At 40.2% G+C, this 18,213-nt stretch overlaps 1 protein-coding gene across 4 annotated transcripts in view; it reads right to left on the bottom strand.

Moving 5' to 3' along the window:
• Positions 1–15,791: 15,791 nt before the first annotated feature.
• Positions 15,792–18,213, bottom strand: part of afmid (arylformamidase) — a 107,756-nt gene continuing 105,334 nt past the window's right edge. For all 4 annotated transcript variants that reach the window (XM_042056219.1, XM_042056220.1, XM_042056218.1 and 1 more), the window contains one exon: positions 15,792–16,306. In XM_042056219.1, the coding sequence (XP_041912153.1) occupies positions 16,277–16,306 (30 nt within the window). In that variant the 3' untranslated portion in view covers positions 15,792–16,276. The remainder of the gene's footprint in view (positions 16,307–18,213) is intronic.

Here is an 18,213-nt window from a genome sequence, read left to right as displayed (position 1 = left end):
AAGGATGGTGCGTTGTGCACCCGCCAATGACTTTTGACAATGCGCTCTTAAAATAACATATAAACAACTCGCCATAGACTTCTGACCAGGTGTACAATAGCGATTTTTAGACAATGCGCTAAGCCACTCCCTAACTTGTTAATTGCCACACCCCTGGGCGCATTGTTTAAAAAATAAACGTGCAAAATAAGGGGGGTGGGGGGGGAGTTTTACGCCATGCGCCAGTGTGCAAAATACAGCCCTAAATAATATGTGCTACAATGCTGACCTGTTAAATGTAGGCTATGCCAAAAATAGTTTATTAAACCAAAGTCATTTTTTCTAATCATGTTCATTTTAACCCGATTAACACAAAGTGTGTCAAAAAACACACCCTTTCTTCTCTGTTACATCGCTCCGGAACTGTTTATCAGAAGTGGGGCTTTCCAACGACACTACGCACTTGTCTGTACGATCAAGTATGAAAATTAAAAAAATATATGAAAAAAAAAAAACAGCTAGAAACCAGTTTATGCTGGTAGCTGGTTTTAGCTGGTCTTTGCTGGTTTTCTTCCAGCTCTTGCTGGTCTTTGCTGGTGTAGCTGGTTGGGCCACCAGCTGGATATGCTGGCATGACCATCTGAGGAAGCTGGTCATGCTGGTGTGACCAGCCTGTCTTGTGGGATACAGCTGGCGCAAGGTGGTCATGCTGGTGACCAGCCTGTCAAGCTGGTCATGCTGGTTTGACAAACATTAGCTGGCATGGCCAGTTAAACCAGCACTATAGACCAGCAGCACCAGCTAAAATGACCAGCTTGAGGTGGTACGACAAGCAAAACCAGCTGAATTACCATCATAAGCTGGGAAAACCAGCTGAAGGTATGTTTTCGCAAGAGTTTTGCTTTACAAGCTGGTCAACCAGCAAACCACCTTTAGCTGGTCAGGCTGGTTTTTTCAGCAGGGATATGAAATGGTGGCAGATCTGGGTAGCCTAAACCAGAGTCCTGCACAGTTCCAATTTTTTAAATCCGCACCCAACCGTACCAGTCATGTTTAAAACCGCGTCCAACCCGCTTTCCGACACCAGAGCTAGTTAAATTCCGTACGCGACCCGCATTAAATAAAACTGACCCTCGACCCGCACCCAAGTTAAAATCAGTCTACCCGAGTAAAAATCAAACACGTTTAAGGAACTAATTAGGCTACACATTAACACTGCACATCCAACTTCAGCCGAAGTTGACAGGCCTATCCTACATGATGAATACAACACTCCAAGTGATAGCCTACATTTTACCACTCTTCAAGCAGATGCGGCTACAAGGCTATCGCCACACAAACGCCTAATTTAGGATTCAAACACCGCCTTGCACACACATCACTAAACTTACATTAACAGCAGTTGGTAGGCTAGCCTACATTAAATTAAGGAATGGTTCGGTCATAGCCTACACCGGATTATGCATTAAACTTAAGACGTGTGACACACTATCCCGTTTATTTGAGTGCAAGATTGAATGGGAAAAAATGTGGCCTATGTGACCTTTTCCCACGCATAGGAAAAATCTCGCTCGCTTGCAGGGATAGCAATAGATCTCACAATCTTTAAGCAATATTGGGAAACAAACAAGAATGCTCTCTCCAACATGACAAAATGTCAAAAGACTCATCTTTAGGTGTTTTTTAATCAATGTAAGCAGCCACTTCGTTCTGAAAGAATGCAGGCAGATCCCGTGCGCATGTGATTTTTAAAAGTGAAAGTAGGGAAGACCGGGGCTGGTTGGAACAGGGGCAGGTTGGCACACTGTTAATATCCAGGCTACTAGAGGGAGCTGCAACAAAATTCCAACACTAAACTGACGGCCTTATTGAGTAGAGTAAACTCACGTATGTAACTGGTCTCCAGGTTATTAACCCTTTAGGTGAGAACAACTTTTTAATTTTGTAGTGTCAAAACTTAGAATATGCACCTCCCACTAAATACATCCTAGAAGGGTTAGGGATATTAAAAAAAATATTCATTATAATTCATTGCTAGGGGACTCATCTATAATTTAAAATGAAATTTGAAAACCTGAGGTGACTGATATTAGCATGCAGGCTAACAGCATTTGTGCAAAAAAGTTTGACCTAATGTGGGCGGGGCAGGTTGGCACACTGATTTTGGGGTTGGTTGGCACATACATTCCCTATTGCTATTTTGTGACAAATCTATAAACTGTGTATTTTACACATAAAAACATCATCAATCTTTATTTTAACATTGTTATTGCAATTACTGAACATAGTTTTACATTTGGAAGCATTTCAGACATTTTTAAACATTTGAAGTAAAAAAACATTGGTAGGGACCAAATTGTTCTTGACGGTGGGCCCTACTGAAGAAAAACACATCAGCAAATCAGCAAAGCCTTACAGGCAGTGAGATAGATGAGCACTTCAAACAAAAGTAAAAGGAGTACTGCCAAGGACTATATCATAGGTGTTCCAACCAACCCCGACTACATGTGCCAACCAACCCTGTGCATGGGGCAGGTTGGCACACATGCACAACACCGCTTTAATCATATATAACTCAAAACAAGGGATCATTTGTTGACACTGAATGTATATCAAAACTTTCAGTATTAGTTAAAAACATTTTGAGTCATTAGTTAGTGATCAGTTAAAGGACTGAACAGTGAATAATATTCTTACTCCTTTTCAATCAGGTTTTAGGAAAAGGTATAGTACCATCACAGCAACCACAAAGGTAGTTGATGATATTGTCAGTGCAATTGACAATAAAGAGTCATGTGCAGCATTATTCGTTGATCTCTCAAAAGCATTTGATACAGTTGATCACACTATTTTGTTACAATGTATGTATAAGTATATATACTCTTTTGATCCCTTGAGGGAAATTTGGTCTCTGCATTTATCCCAATCCGTGAAACACTCAGCACACAGTGAACACACAGTGAGGTGAAGCACACACTAATCCCGGCGCAGTGAGCTGCCTGCAACAACAGCGGCGCTCGGGAGCAGTGAGAGGTTAGGTGCCTTGCTCAAGGGCACTTCAGTCGCGCCTATTGGTCGGGGTTCGAACCGGCAACCCTCCGGTTACAAGTCCGAAGCGCTAACCAGTAGGCCACGGCTGCCCAATGTCTGTCTAAATGTGGGATGTCTGTTAATGTTATTGAATGGTTTAAAAACAATCTATCTAACAGATACCAGTGTGTCACATGTAAAGGCATTATGTCAGGAGAGGCAGAACTAATAGTTGGAGTTCCTCAAGGCTCCATACTATGGCCTCTGTTGTTTACAGTTTACATAAATGAAATTTGTACAAATGTAGATGCAGCTGTACACCTCTACGCAGATGATACCATCATATACTGTACTGCCAGATCTCATTATGAAGCATTAAAGAAAATGCAGGATGCTTTCATAATATTACAAAAGAATCTACTCAAATTAAAACTGGTGCTAAATTCTAAAAAGACAAAATATATGTTGTTTACTCACTCTAGCAATGTACAGGATCTGCCTCAAATTGTCACTCTACATGGCCAAGAAATTGAAAAAGTGGCATGTTATAAATATCTGGGTTTTTTATTAGATGAAAAGCTCTCATTTAAACCCAATGTAGAAGTTTTGGTAAAGAAGCTGAGTTAAGTTTTTATTACAGAAATAAGGCTTGTTTTAATCTAAAAGTAAGGAAGGAACTTTTTGTCTGTTGTGGACTATGGAGACATTCTATATATGCATGCAGCAAAGTCTGTATTACGTTCACTGGACTCTGTCTATCATTCTGTCTTGCGCTTTGTCACTAAGGCTGAGTACTCCACACATCACTGCAGCTTATACAGTTTATCAGGTTGGCCTCCTCTCTCAGTTCGTAGACAGCATCACTGGCTTGTCTTTATTTATAAGGCAGTGATAGGATTGTTGGCCCTCTTATTTATCAGTTTTATCTTCAGTAGAAAACAATAGGTACAATCTTAGGTCTAACAATAGCATTCTTTTTGTTACACCTGCTGTAAGGAAAGAAACAGTTGAAGCTAAGCACTTTTATCTCAATAAATGAGTTTAAATAGTACCTTCAGGTATAAGTGTAATTGCATGTAGGCTACTGTTCTTATTTGTTGAGTAGGGATCATAGGGCTAAATAAAAAATGGCATTATTTTTCACATTTGCTCAGCCCCAGAGAATCCCTCCACCATGGCAATGATATTGCCAGATTCAGGACAGTCTGCCCTACACCACCAATGCTAGTCGACTGTCAGCTTGCAGTGGTGAGATACATGTCAAAATATAAGAATATTTACAATATGCTTTTTGATTTTTATTATTTAAAAATCAAAATTAAATCAATGCAAGTATTAATACACGAAATTGTGGCAGATCTGGGTAGCCTAGACTCTGCTGAAAAACACAATATACAGCATGTGTGTATGACACTTAGAATGACCAGGATAAATGCTTCTAGGTAGTGAAAATGCCCTTAAAACAGTCTAGGGTTCTAAGGGTTAATGAATTGGAAGGAAATTTGAAATGTATTCAATGCTGTAAATTCTGCGATATCTCCTGAGTCACGTCAGATGTAGACTGCAGCTGGTGTGTCCGGGGCAGTCTGCCGTCTCTTCTAGCTCCTCCCAGCTGCCATTAGCAGATCTCATCAACGTCACAACAACGTCACATCACATCAGGCACAGTCAGCCGCAGTTGATCCCAAACAAGCCTAGAATTTCCCAGTGGGGTATACTACGAAGCACGTTAGACATATCTAGGCTATGTAGACATATCGAGGCTTGACAAAGCCTTGACTCAGGGGTATACGTTAAGTGATACTACGACTGCAGTTATGTGATATATTTGTCAAACTAGGCTTTCAGCTCAGATCTGTGCGCGTTCCCGGTGTTAGGATGACTATGGCCAATCGTGTAACGTGGAGACGCACAAGACCGCCTCTATTTAAAAACAATTACTTCCGCATTCAGGAGCGATAGCTTAATCTACACTGCGGTCATTTTTTGTGTCTAACCTATAACATCAAATAAATCAATTGTCATCAGTTGTTGTATGGTATGCACGTCCATAGTGGGATATTTGCACGCACAGCACTATTAAAGCGCATTCGAGATCCAAAATGTTAGTAGAGGCGGAGCTCCACCTGTCAGATATATGAAAGAATCCTACACGTGAGAGAACTTCGTTTTTAAGACAATTGATTGGTCAGTGTGTGTTAGATTACACAATTTGAGCTATAACTTAGCACATAACCTCCTCCCGACCAGGTTTGGTTGACAGCATAAGATACCATGGTGATATAGCGACACTAAAACAGATCCACTTTCGTGTCACAGCATAGCCTGGCTTTGAGCGCAACATACCTCGCTAACCCACTAATCGAGATTCGTAGTACACCCCACTGTTGTGGACTTTGTTGAGACTTTGTAGTTCAATTGCAGTCTATATGGACTTTGATGTGGAATGATTTTACTTGGCAATTAGCAGTCACTTGAAAGCTGAATATATTCTTCTTTCACAAGCATCTTATGCCATACTTTTGAGCAAATGCAGTCATTAGGGCCCGAGCACCGGATGGTGCAAAAGCCCTATTGTTTCTGTTTCCTATTATTATTATTGTTGTTATTACTATTATTGTAGTTGGTAATATCCTGCCACACTTTGCCTTTTTTGAGGTGGTTCCCATGGGTGAAAAGTCATGAAATTTGGCACAAACAACCAGGGGTACATTTTGCAATGACCTATATCCATTGCGTTGTGTATGAAAACTATTTAAAATCTTAGACTGTATACCTGTAGTCCATAACAACGTCTGGATCATGTAACCTGTCTACCCAAGTGATTTAACCCATTCGCGCTGGATGCTGCATGACTCAACATTGACCCTCCCGCTGGATGCTGCGTAGCGCAACATTGACCCTCCCGCTGGATGCTGCGTAGCGCAGCATGCTTTTTATTTTATGTTTCTAGGTGCTACAGAGGCTTAGATATTAAATTTTGGTAGACGTTGACAATTTTTAGTATGTTTTCAGAAAACCCTCAGGAAATAAGGTTATTTAGTCTAGAATGCCATAGGATTCTATTGGCAAATGTCAATGACTTATTTAGTTTGCTTTCTTGCAACATTGACATAATTAGGCTATGCATTTGATTTAAATGGCCAGGCTTCCAGTCGAGGCAAAAGCTAAATATCAAAACAGTTGCAGACTCTTGAAATGCCTGCTCGAACCACAATACCCGAGGGATGTGCGCTTCTATCGGTAAGTTTAACTTGCGTTGGCTTCATTTCGTCTGCCTGCAAATGTAGCCTAGGTTTAACAAGCTGCAAATTCACATTGGGTGCAGCAAAAATCCCAGCTATCCACAAGTTTCTTACATCCCATGTCTACTTTATAGTCATTTTCGTTGGATAGCCTATTGCATAATAGGCCTACAACCTGTCCAAATATAGCATTTAGGAATCATTATTTGTGTAGCCTAAAGGGACTCAATATTGATTCACATTGTTTATGATCACATATGAACATCATAATAAATAACCTAGGACTTCAGAGACAGGGCAAACTTCTACCACCATTCCCAAAATGTTATCCCAACCAATATGAAATAAATTTGCGCTTATAACGGGGTGAAGTGAAGCGCATTCCCGAACAAATTCTTTTCCTCTAAGGGGATGTCCAATCTTCATCAACGACATACCGTGACGTCTCTCTCTGTAACGTGGAATCTAATAGGCTAATTCTAGCTGGTGCCGGAAACGAACACCCATGAAACGCCATTTTCATAAAGATGGCTGCGGTCAATTTCAAACTTTTTTGGCTGAAGTAGCTAGCCTAGCATGGGCCATTGAAATGAATAAGGGGCAGGACTTCCATGCAAACAACAGGTGTCCGTTAAAGCGGTCACGGACAAAGGCTTAGGGCCTGTCCACACGGAGACGCTTTTTAGGTTAAACGCAGAGGGTTTGCTTCGTCTTGGCCGAGCGTCCAAACGAATCCTGTAAACGCACTGCCCGAAACCGCACTTTTCTGAAACCTGGTCCCAGAGTGGAGAAATCTGAAACCGTACCCCTTTTGAGTTCGTTTAGACAGCGAAACCGCACATCCTGCTTGCGTATCGATGATGTCATCGCCACACCTCAGCTGCCCTGGACTTGCACTTATAGTATTGCCTAACAATACTAGTTTTCATACATGACATTACCTACGATTACACTCCGTTAAGATAAATATCACAACTGATGCTGCGCAGCGCCGATAGCTTATGACTTGGTGGACTGAACACTGTTTTTCCCGGTGTTTTTTTTATGCATTCTAGCTACTGTCAGTGACGCGAGAGAACTTAAGTTATTAGGAAAGTGCGGTGTAAGTTTAGGCTACATTAATTTGTGCATAGTGCCAGTGTCATTCATTTATTTTACATGTCTTACAACATATATACATGCATTCACAGTCGAGTGAAATCAGATATAAGCATACAAAGACGCTTAGAACTCACGTTAAGCCGATGGTAGCACACTGAATGCGAATGCACGATTTGATGCAGGCAAAAGTATTGACTGTTACTAACAAAGGTTTTATAGCAATATTATAAATGTGGCGACAGAATAGCCTAGAACTTGGGTAAGCCTTGCGTTTAGTAGCCTAATTGCGGTGATAGCCAAAAATAATGTGAATCACGGACTATCCTACAACCAAAGAAAGTAAAGGTGCTTAGTAGGCCTACCTGCGTTAGCCAAATAAAGGACTGGACTGCACCCTTCACAAACCGTAAAATAAAGTTTATTAGTTTTACAGTTGACTACAGTTGACAGTTCACCATCAGTCCACACAAACAATTCTGATTTCCTTGCACTAGCCATTTCTCCGTAGCCTATTCTGTCTGTTTTTAAAGCGCAAGTTTTGCAAGTTTTGGTGAATTTCTGTAAAGACACAGTGCCACCTATAGGCCTGGGGTATGAAGTAACGTGTTGAGTAGTGTTGAGATGGATCCGTTTGGACGCAAATATTCTTGATACGGTTCCAGGGAAGACGGAGGAAAAAAAGATTGGTTTGGTACGTGTGGACTAGGCCTGAGTCACATGGTTGGCATTTACTTTTAGCTATGCACACCAAATTTGGTATGTGCGTGTAACTCCCCAAGACGAACAACTGTCATATATACTCTGCATTAGCCACGCCGAACAGAAAGTGAGGTAATTAGGATTTTGTGCGTTGTGACACGATACATTTTTAAATACTACTCCTAGACAATTGATCCGATTCATGTCAAAGTTGGTATACATGATGTTGAGATGTACTGTAGGTGATTCTAAATTGAGAAGCTTGTTTTGATATATAGTAGCCTAATGTGTGAAATTGCGATATGGTGAATTTGAATACCTCGCCACATAAACAGGAAATGTGTGATACATTTGCCATGCATTGCTTGACATGGCTCAAACCTCACAGGTAATGAATATCCACATGCCCACAATGCATATTTTGCATAGCGCTACCATCTGGCAACATTGATGATCAATATCGACACACTTCTCCTTGGTGATTCATCAGACCAGATCAATATATATAAGCTTTATTGCAGACACAGGTCCATATCATACACACACATAATAAATAGTATAAAAAAGGAGATACAAAATACATAGAAAATCACATATTAGCCTAAAGGACATACAGGCATTTGCGCCAATGCCTTCCTAACCTAGAAGTGAATCTGTAACAGCCTTTCAGAGGGCTGACTAGGGCTTCAATTATTTGGTTCTCTGACTCATCCAGGCGGCACATAAAGCTAAACATCAATTGTCTTAAGAGTGCCTCACAGGTAGGCACTCTAGTGGACACAAATAATTGGCTGGCACTGTGCCACCTAGGGACAGGAAGCAGCAACCTCATTGCATCATTGTATGCTACCTTAAGCCTCTGCATACTTTTCTAGTTAGACCACAATTGAGCAGTATATTGTGGTGTTATGTAAGTTATAAACAGGGAGCACTTCACAGAGTCAGAGCACATAGAAAACTTCCTTATAAGCATGTTAGCTTGAGAATAAATTTTACAGCGCTGTCGGTATAGGTCTTTGTCATCTGTCTAATCATCAGATATAACATGACCTAAGTATTTAGCCTCCTCACACACATCAAGAGGGCTGTCTGACAAATAAAAGGTCGGGAAAGTTGATTTCCTGTCCTTAGCAGGACCAGGTCATCTGCATACATGAGATGATTAACAATAGTGTTGCCCACAAGACAACCTGTATTTAACCAATTTAACTGATTTGATAAGTCATCCATGTAAACATTAAATAGAATAGGTGACAAAATTCCTCCTTGCCGCACTCCGTTACTGACACAGAATGGAGCAGATACAACATTGTCCCATTTAACCTGGAATGTCTGATGAGCGTACCAAAACAATAAAATTCTCACTAAAAAATTGGGAGCACATCTTTCCAGCAGTTTTACAAACAATTTTTCATGATTAATTTGATCAAATGCTTTTGACGCATCAATAAAACATAGAAATACACAATTCAGGCTAGTGTACCTGGACACAATCTCTTCACGAGCGTAGATACACATGTCAGTTCCATGCTTCCTTTTGAACCCAAACTGATTTTCAATAGTTAGAGGACATGATGTCAAGGTGATGATGATAAATAGAGAAGGGAATGTTGATATGTTAAAATGTGTCGAAATGGTGATGCAATAGACCTCTGAAGGTCGCCTACAAAAAAGAACCAAAGCTGCCATCTTTGCCCATATAAAGAGATCCGGGTGTTAATTGAAGCTACTGTGGCTTGAATTTAGTGCATGGGGGCCGCAGAGAGTTTGTCCAACGACCCACATGCGCTGAATTCAAGCCACAGTACACTGAATACAGTAAAGCATGGTGGTGCACAATTCATGTTATGGGGATGTTTCTCATACTGTGGTGTTGGACTTATTTATCGCACACCAGAGATCATGGATCAGTTTCAATACATCAAAATATTTGAAGAGGTCATGTTGTCTTATGCTGTTATGGAGTGGCCAGCCCGATCCCCAGATCTCAATCCTATGGAAAACTTGTGGGGTGACATCAAAAATGCTGTTTCTGAGGCAAAACCCAGAAATGCAGAGGAATTGTGGAATGTAGTTCAATCGTCCTGGGCTGAAATACCTGTTCACAGGTATCAGTAGTTGGATGACTAGATGTGAAGCAATTCTCAGAAATAATGGTAATGCAAATAGATACAGAACTTTTACAACGGCGTCACAATTCTGTGTGTCCCGCGTAGTTTACCCCCAGCGTCACTATGGCACCCAGTTACGTTTAAGGGGGTACTTTTTTGCGGTGGAAAACAGACACCTGGTACCAAAAACAAGTAGAGTTGAGTCGAGTATTTTTAATGGGAAATTTCCACTCATTTATGGCAAATATCTCAATATATATCTGAAAAGTTATCAAAAACGAGAAACTACATAGCAGAAGTGTCGTTTTAGAAAACGAACACAACAGTGATTGAACAAAGTTTGTATGTTAAATGGTTCGAGTTGAATTAAACACAAATTGGTTGGAAGAAAAATAAGAAGCAGATGGATAGTGTATTTGCATGCACTGTAATAATAACTAGAGAATGTTATTTTAAGGAATTACCAGTGTATGCAAAGAAAGGCAAAAAATAAAAAGGTGAAATGCCAATCAAAGTGAGAGAAAGTGGGAATGAGAAAGGTAAAATCAAAGGATCCTTGAGTTTGAGAAACAATAATAGACTTACATGTCTTAATAAATTCATCATGTGTCCATCATGAGTGAGTATGTATCAGGGTTTCCCGCAGCACTTTGCAGTCAAGGCAGCCACCTCGGCAAAAGAAGCCTGTCGCCTTAACTACGTAGTCGAAAAAAAAAACGTGTTACTCTGTCCTGTTTTCTCCCTTTCATTCCAAACCGTGACCAACGCCAATCTCCCTTCTCCGCAGAACGCATTAAAAAAATAAGAAGAAACGTGTCATGAATCGAAAAATAATCAGGTTTTATAATCTTTACATATGTGATATGCCTCCGAATCAAAGCTAGTGAGTGGAGCTGAGCGGTGCAAATATCTCGCTCCTCGTTCTCAAGAATCAGTCAAATCGCGAACACCCACAGCTCCGTTTAATTGTCAGGTGTGATGAAATGCGTTCATATTCCACTTTTTATGTCATAAACGTTGCAGGCCTATGGAAAGGTTTAGTGGTAGGGTTGTCCAATGATCAAGTTGCTTCAATTTGTGTTTTCATTTATGCGACGCACCGATGCTGGGTTCATCCATTTGGCACAAGTTTAAAATGTTTAGCCGACTGCGTGAATTGTCATTTTCGTTCTATAAGTTTCACTTTTCATGTCATGAATGTAACATGCCTATGATAAGGCTTTGCAGTTGTCCAATATGGTCAATCTATTGTCTCAATTGTGTTTCATATGACGCGCAGAAGCTACATTCATGCATTGTTTTGCTCCAGTTGAAAATGTTTCTGCGTAATTTGTCAGCTGTGATCAAATGCGTTCAATAAATTCCTGTTTTATGTCATAAATATAACATGCCTATGATTAAAGTGAGGTGGCGACAGGGAGTAACATACCGGCCAAACCGTCTTCAGTGCAGCCCAGAGCAGTCGAGAAAGAGACAACGGAATTACGCACGCTCTGCTCCCACCCCCTCCTGCTCCTCCCCTCCCCCACGGAGTTCAAGTTCTACGGTAAAGTGTACTGCGAGAATGGCCGAAAGTTCTAGGAAGAGACCTCCATCGCCTCCAGCTAAAAAAAACTCGATCTGAGGCGAAAAGAATATCAGATGGGAAGCAAGCAAATACACGTTAATCTAGGGAGTGCTTTCCACCGATGGAGACAGCTTGGATAGCAAGGAGAAGCAGTTCGATTCTGAACTTGCGACATTTCTTCTTGACTGGTAAGTAAACATCTGTTAAACATAATTCATAATTTTGATTAAGCAAAGGAGATATTGTAGAATTAGCTCTCGAGCCACTAGGTAATGTTTGTCAGCTGTAGATCGCGGTAAATTGACTTTGTTTGACCGCCATTGCTAACGTTACCAACCTAGCGATAACGTTGCTGCATATGCTAAGCAGTTTGCCAAATACTATTATTTGTACGCGACACAATACATAGAGTGTAATGTTCCAATATGCAATAAATACATTTTGATATTGGTGAATGTTTACTGGCTTGTGGTCTCGCTAACAAATGATGTTGGCAGCATAAGATACTAAAATTATAACTAATGCTAGCTCTACACGATTAGGATAACTTTCAGATACGTTAGAATACTATCCTCTATCTTCGGTAACGTTATAAGTTGCTTAGATTGTGTCGGGCCTGTTGCAAAATAGCATCACCATTTTCCTTTGAAGCTCTTCAAACATGTCTATCCCTTTTCACAGGATTAGATCACCTCTTAATTTCCTGTGGCTCATCAACATGAAGCCTGACTCGTTAGCCAAACTTCTTGCTGTTGAAGACTGCTAAGGACTATCCATGTGCCCAGCTGCTTCCCTCCTGCCTCATATAGTCCAAAAGTTACATTTCTATTCGTGTTGTTGCACTTGGTAGATGTAAAGTTTATTCCTGTCTTGTAGTTTTATAATAAATACCAAGAATCAGGATTGGTGAAACATTGGTTGTGCCTGAAAGTGTTCTTTGATCAAGATTGGTATACTAACATCATGCTTTTCTCTCCTGTTCCTGACTTCTTAGAATCTATTTGTTGTTAAAAAGTTGTTTAAACTAATGTAATTTCAAGTGGTAGCTTTGGCTCTTGACATTTGTGCCCATAGTTTTAAATATGAACTCATAGCCTAAAGGTGCAAAGGAAAAGATGAACATACCATTTTAGTCATAATTCAGGTATTCTTTATGTTACATGAAATGTAGCCACTGTGCTGAAGGGCAGCCGTGGCCCACTGGTTAGCACTCTGGACTTGTAACCGGAGGGTTGCCGGTTCGAGCCCCGACCAGTGGGTCGCGGCTGAAGTGCCCTTGAGCAAGGCACCTAACCCCTCACTGCTCCCCGAGCGCCGCCGATGTAGCAGGCAGCTCACTGCTGCCGGGATTAGTGTGTGCTTCACCTCACTGTGTGTTCACTGTGTGCTGTTTGTGTTTAACTAATTCACCGATTGGGTTCAAATGCAGAGACCAAATTTCCCTCACGGGATCAAAAAAGTATATATACTACTTATACTATACTGTGCTCTTAGAAAGTTTTATTGTTAGTTGTAGAGGATGATTGTGTAAGGAATAACGTTCTGTAAGGCGGTCATTATCGTGGCATACATGTATCTCCCGACAGTGATGCAGCGCTGGCCGTGGCCTGCCAAGTTTCACTTTCCTTGACATTCTCTGGTTATACTTAGCAACGGTCCGGTATTAAAAATTATCAGACCGTAGGACGTTGGGAAGTCCCATCGGAGTGAATTGAGCATTCTACAGCATTATAAAGAGCCGTGTAATAAATGGTAATAATAATGACCTCTAATAGTAAACAGAATGATTGGCTGTAACCACTGACTACATGGAGCATTTTAGTTACTGGCTACGTAGCAAGAACACCTGTGTTGCTGCCAGACTCTCACGGTGACTGTTCTCCAAACGCCTCTGCTGGTCAGCGCGCTCTCTGGCTGCTCTGACAGCTCGAGCCGTCCCTGTACTGTTCTCTCCAGGTCTGGGACTGACACTAGACACCCAGGCCTTTTCTTCTTTGCCTGGCCCTTACGTTTGCCCACTCTTGTCTGACTCGATGCAGGGGGGATGTAATCTTCGTCGTCAGTCTCCACCCGAAAAAAATACCTTATTACTATTTTCAGTTTTATCCATCCATACAATCGCTACTACACACAGGCTAGGCCTAGCCTTTGCTAAGACTCGCTTGCCAAATGCTGCTAGCAAATTTGTATTTATTTCTCAAATGTCTCATTACCAACAATACCAGTGTGAAAAGCAAAACGTTAATAAAAACTGTTATATGTAAGTGATCGGGTAAGGGTGAGCCGCTTGAAGACATTTTCCGGATTTAGGAGTTTTTTTTTCTAGGCGGCGACCATAGACACAGAGACATTCTCTGATAGACACATAGGGATAGACAGTAGCGAAAACGGAGACGGAGGAGGGAGGAGGAGAGGAGGGCATGGGCAATGTGCGTTTCGTCGTTTCTACCACTAGCAAATCATTGTGACATCATTGTTTTCCTACATGCTGCCCCCAACTGGATTGGCGTGTGAATTAAATAAAATGAAATCCTGACGGATTGTGCCTTTAATGCTTGTATGGTGTATCTAATTTAGGCCTCTCTTATGTTCAATCAAATTCACTTTGTGCCCACCCATTTGGACATTTCTGGCTACGCTACTGTTAGAAAGGAAACTGATAAGTTAGCGTAGCCTACTATTCCTACAAAACAATTAGATACTAACAATGTAGAGCAAGAATAACCATGTGGTGGTGACACTGTTCCAGTGAGTAAAGATTCATTTTGTAATCTAAGAGGACACATTTCGCGGAAACATGAGGGTGTGCTACGGAGAGCAAAGAAAAACGTGAGCAATTTGAATATGCTTCATATCAAGTAGAAGGCTAAAGTAAAACTTGGATGCTAAGCCTGTATTCTTTTGGCAATTAATCCTGACTGATCCCTTTAGTTAACGTTGCCAAGCTTGTTTGTTGTTGCACTATCAGTGTTGCAGTCTTTTAAAATAAATGTTCTGAGTGAAATATATTGCCGTTGCTCTTAATTATTTGGGACCGGGGAGCTAAATTGACCTGACGCGAATTTGACCGGAGAAGCGGCCGAGTAAACAGCCACCTGCTCTCAGCACAGTGTTGACTGACAATAGACGGGCCTAGGCCCGTCCATGCCCATCCGTGCCTATGCGTATGCTTTCTAAATTATTTAGCTAACTCCATCCCCATCAACGAACTTAGACTATATAGCCAATATCTTTGAAATGTATAGGTCTTGGTTTTATTAGGAAGACAGTTGGGCATGCCTCAAACTCGTGGTGTGAGCGGTATCGGAGCAGAACAGAGCGGCCACTCCGGCCTCTAAATTAAAAAGCGTTCTGCGCTCAAATTTCATCCATATTACACAAAACTATAAAATAATCTAAACTTCATTCACTCTCAGTGTATAGATCAGGACAGACTTGCGGAACAGGCTGCAGGTCAACAGTCTGACAGCCTGCATGAAGATAAGCATTAATGGTCCAATAGTAAAACAGTGCAATTACCAAAGGGCCCTTGAAATTATCTTTTTAAAGCCAAGGAGGATGGCTTGTAACAATGCTAGTTGTCAGCTCTGCCATAAGTAGTGACTGATCACATTTGCACGTTTTGTTGTTTTGCACTTTCTTTTGCACTTGTTTTATAGTTTGTAATAGTCTTTGTTAAAATTGCACAAATTACACAAATATTTTGAAATATTTGTATACTGTTGTATAGTTTGTTTGGTGTTATTACTTTGTTCTTTGTTAACTGTTATTTTAAGAAGCTGGTTATTTATTTAATATGTAGTGTTTAATAAATAATTGTTAAATGTACAGAGTCTGTAGTGTATCGCACAAACAAGACGCCAACACCCACACTCCCCCACCGACACCGGTCGGACGGCAACCGATACAAGACACCCCCCCGACCTACCACCTTGAACACATTTCCTGCGGGAAACCCTGTGTATGTGCATAATTTGTTACTGTTGTTACTTTAGAACATGGCAAATTGATATGTGTAATTTGGCAAAAGAACATTTATTTCAAATCATGGGACAATAATGAAGTGATAAAAAGGTTCTCATTTAATGGGGAATGGGAAATTCAGCATTTTAAATTGAGTAGCTGATTCACAGATTCATCTGGCACAACTGAATTTTCTATGTACCTAGCATACTTTTTTCTTATGACGCATTTTCCATCTATACATTTATATTAATTCATTTAGCTGACACTGTTGTCCAATGTGACTTATATGTCAACTATATTACAAAGGATTACATTCAAGCTACTGTATGTTAGTCCAGCTAACCACCGCCCCCATAATCTATAAATCTATAAATATCCAAAGGGCCCTTTGTCTATAAGTTGAAAGTTTATTATCAAACTGTATCATTATCAAAGTAAGTTTATTATCAAAATGTAATCATATTTTGATTATTCTATTCTGTTATGATGAATAGGCATTATTCTATTCTGTTATGATCAGAAGCACTGAGCAAGTGGACTCAGCTGTAATTTAGTGTCTTGGTTGCTTGGAAGTGACTTCAGTCTTTTCCCATCATCTTTAGAAGAAGCTGAAAGAGAAGGACACACAGTTAATATACTGAATGCTTAGCAGTCTTGAAATACTGCATCTTTTGTCATGCACATTACACAGTACATTTATGTATTTGTTTTACCTAATAAACGGTGAACTTCTGTTTTGTTTTAGACAATGTTAACTGCTCCCTGAGTTCCTGGCATAACATTAAACTTTAGGTTACCAAAAAGTGATCAATGATCTATGACTAGTGGAAGACTGCCAGATGGTGCAGTTTAGACTGTGTGAAACCCCTTGTAGTAGCATACTCTTGCCGAGAACTTATACTCAAATTGTCACCTTGTGACACATGATGTGACATTGATGATTTATTGTAGTGTCAATCATTGCCTGGAGCCTTTCTCGCCAGAATCAGAGGCCTGAGTGACCCATATATTTGGTGGTCTTCCACCAGTCGTAGAAACCACTGTAAGCAGCGTTATACTTCCTTGTCACCAGCCTGCCAGATGGCACAGTTTAGACTGTGTGGAAGAGTTAAGACCAAGCAGTCATGAGGGCGTGAACGCATGTCCAACTTTGGCCTGTTGGTGGCGCTAGAGCGCTCAAGGTGCCGACATGAAACTTGGTGACATTAATCATGGGACTGTCCCTAATCAGTGTGCCAAATTTCACAACTTTTCACCAGACGGTTCTATGGGCTGCCATTGACTTCAATGACGGAAGCGTAATAATAATAATAATAATAATAATAATAATAATAATAATAATAAGAAAACATAGAAACACAATGGGTGCCTTCGCAGCTTCGCTGCTTGGCCCCCAAATAACTAGAAAAGCATTTCCTGAAGGAAATACAGTGCATGAAAATGCAAAAAATATTATGTAAAATATCATACAGAGTAAAAACAAACTATATTGGTTGCTAGGTAGATGAGGTTTAACCTGTTGAGGAGTGAATTCTTTAAGACAATGCGGTTCCCCAGAGAGTGAATTATTTTCCTGGCTCCTTCTAGAATTCTACGCGAACGTTCTATAGTTTCAGTGTTCATAAAATTGTTTAATGGCAGAAAAGTCCCTGAGTACCTTTTTCGAAAACGTTCTAATCACATATTTGTGATCGTACTCCCAGGGGCCCAGCTGCATCTGATCACATATTTGTGACCGTACTCCTCAACAGGTTAATATAGTTGGAATGACTGAACAGTTAAATAGGTGGATAGTTTATATAGTTAAATGATTTGCTTGGTAGATAAGGTGTAATATAGTTGGAATGATTGAACGGTTAAATAGGTGGATCATTTAAATGGTTAAATTATTTAGGTAGATAATTGACGATAACTGACAGTTGGAATGGCTCTAATGTTTGCTAGCAGTTATGCTAACTATGTTATCAAAGATAATAATGTTAACCAAGTTACTTAACTTAGCTAATGTTTTCATTTTTAGTAGTTATGCTAAGTAGCATGTTAACAATGCTAACATGCTAACTATGTTAACCATGTGACTTAGCTAACCTAGCTAATCATTTTTAGTAGGTATGTTAACTATGCTAACTAGCATGCTAACATGTTAAGTATGCTAACCATGTGACTTAGCCAACTTAGCTAATCATTTTTAGTAGGTATGCTAACTATTTTAACATGCTAAATATGTTAACCATGTTACTTAGCTAACCTAGCTAATCATTTTTAGCAGTTATGCTAACTAGCATGCTAACTATGCTAACCATGTTACTTAGCTAACTTAGCTAATCATTTTTAGCAGTTTTGCTAAAAATGCTAACAATGTTAGCAATGCTAACATGTTAACCATGCTAACTAGCTACAGTGAGTAGGAGTCATAGTTGATGACAAGTAACAGTTACAATGGCTGAACAGTTAAAAAGTTCAGTAGTTTAAAGGGTTAAATTGTTTAACAGTGAAATATTGTAGTGAGGACTTT

Source organism: Alosa sapidissima, chromosome 12 (genome assembly GCF_018492685.1).
Source record: "Alosa sapidissima isolate fAloSap1 chromosome 12, fAloSap1.pri, whole genome shotgun sequence".
Classification (NCBI taxonomy): Eukaryota; Metazoa; Chordata; class Actinopteri; order Clupeiformes; family Clupeidae; genus Alosa; species Alosa sapidissima.
This window is presented reverse-complemented; position numbering and strand designations above follow the sequence as displayed.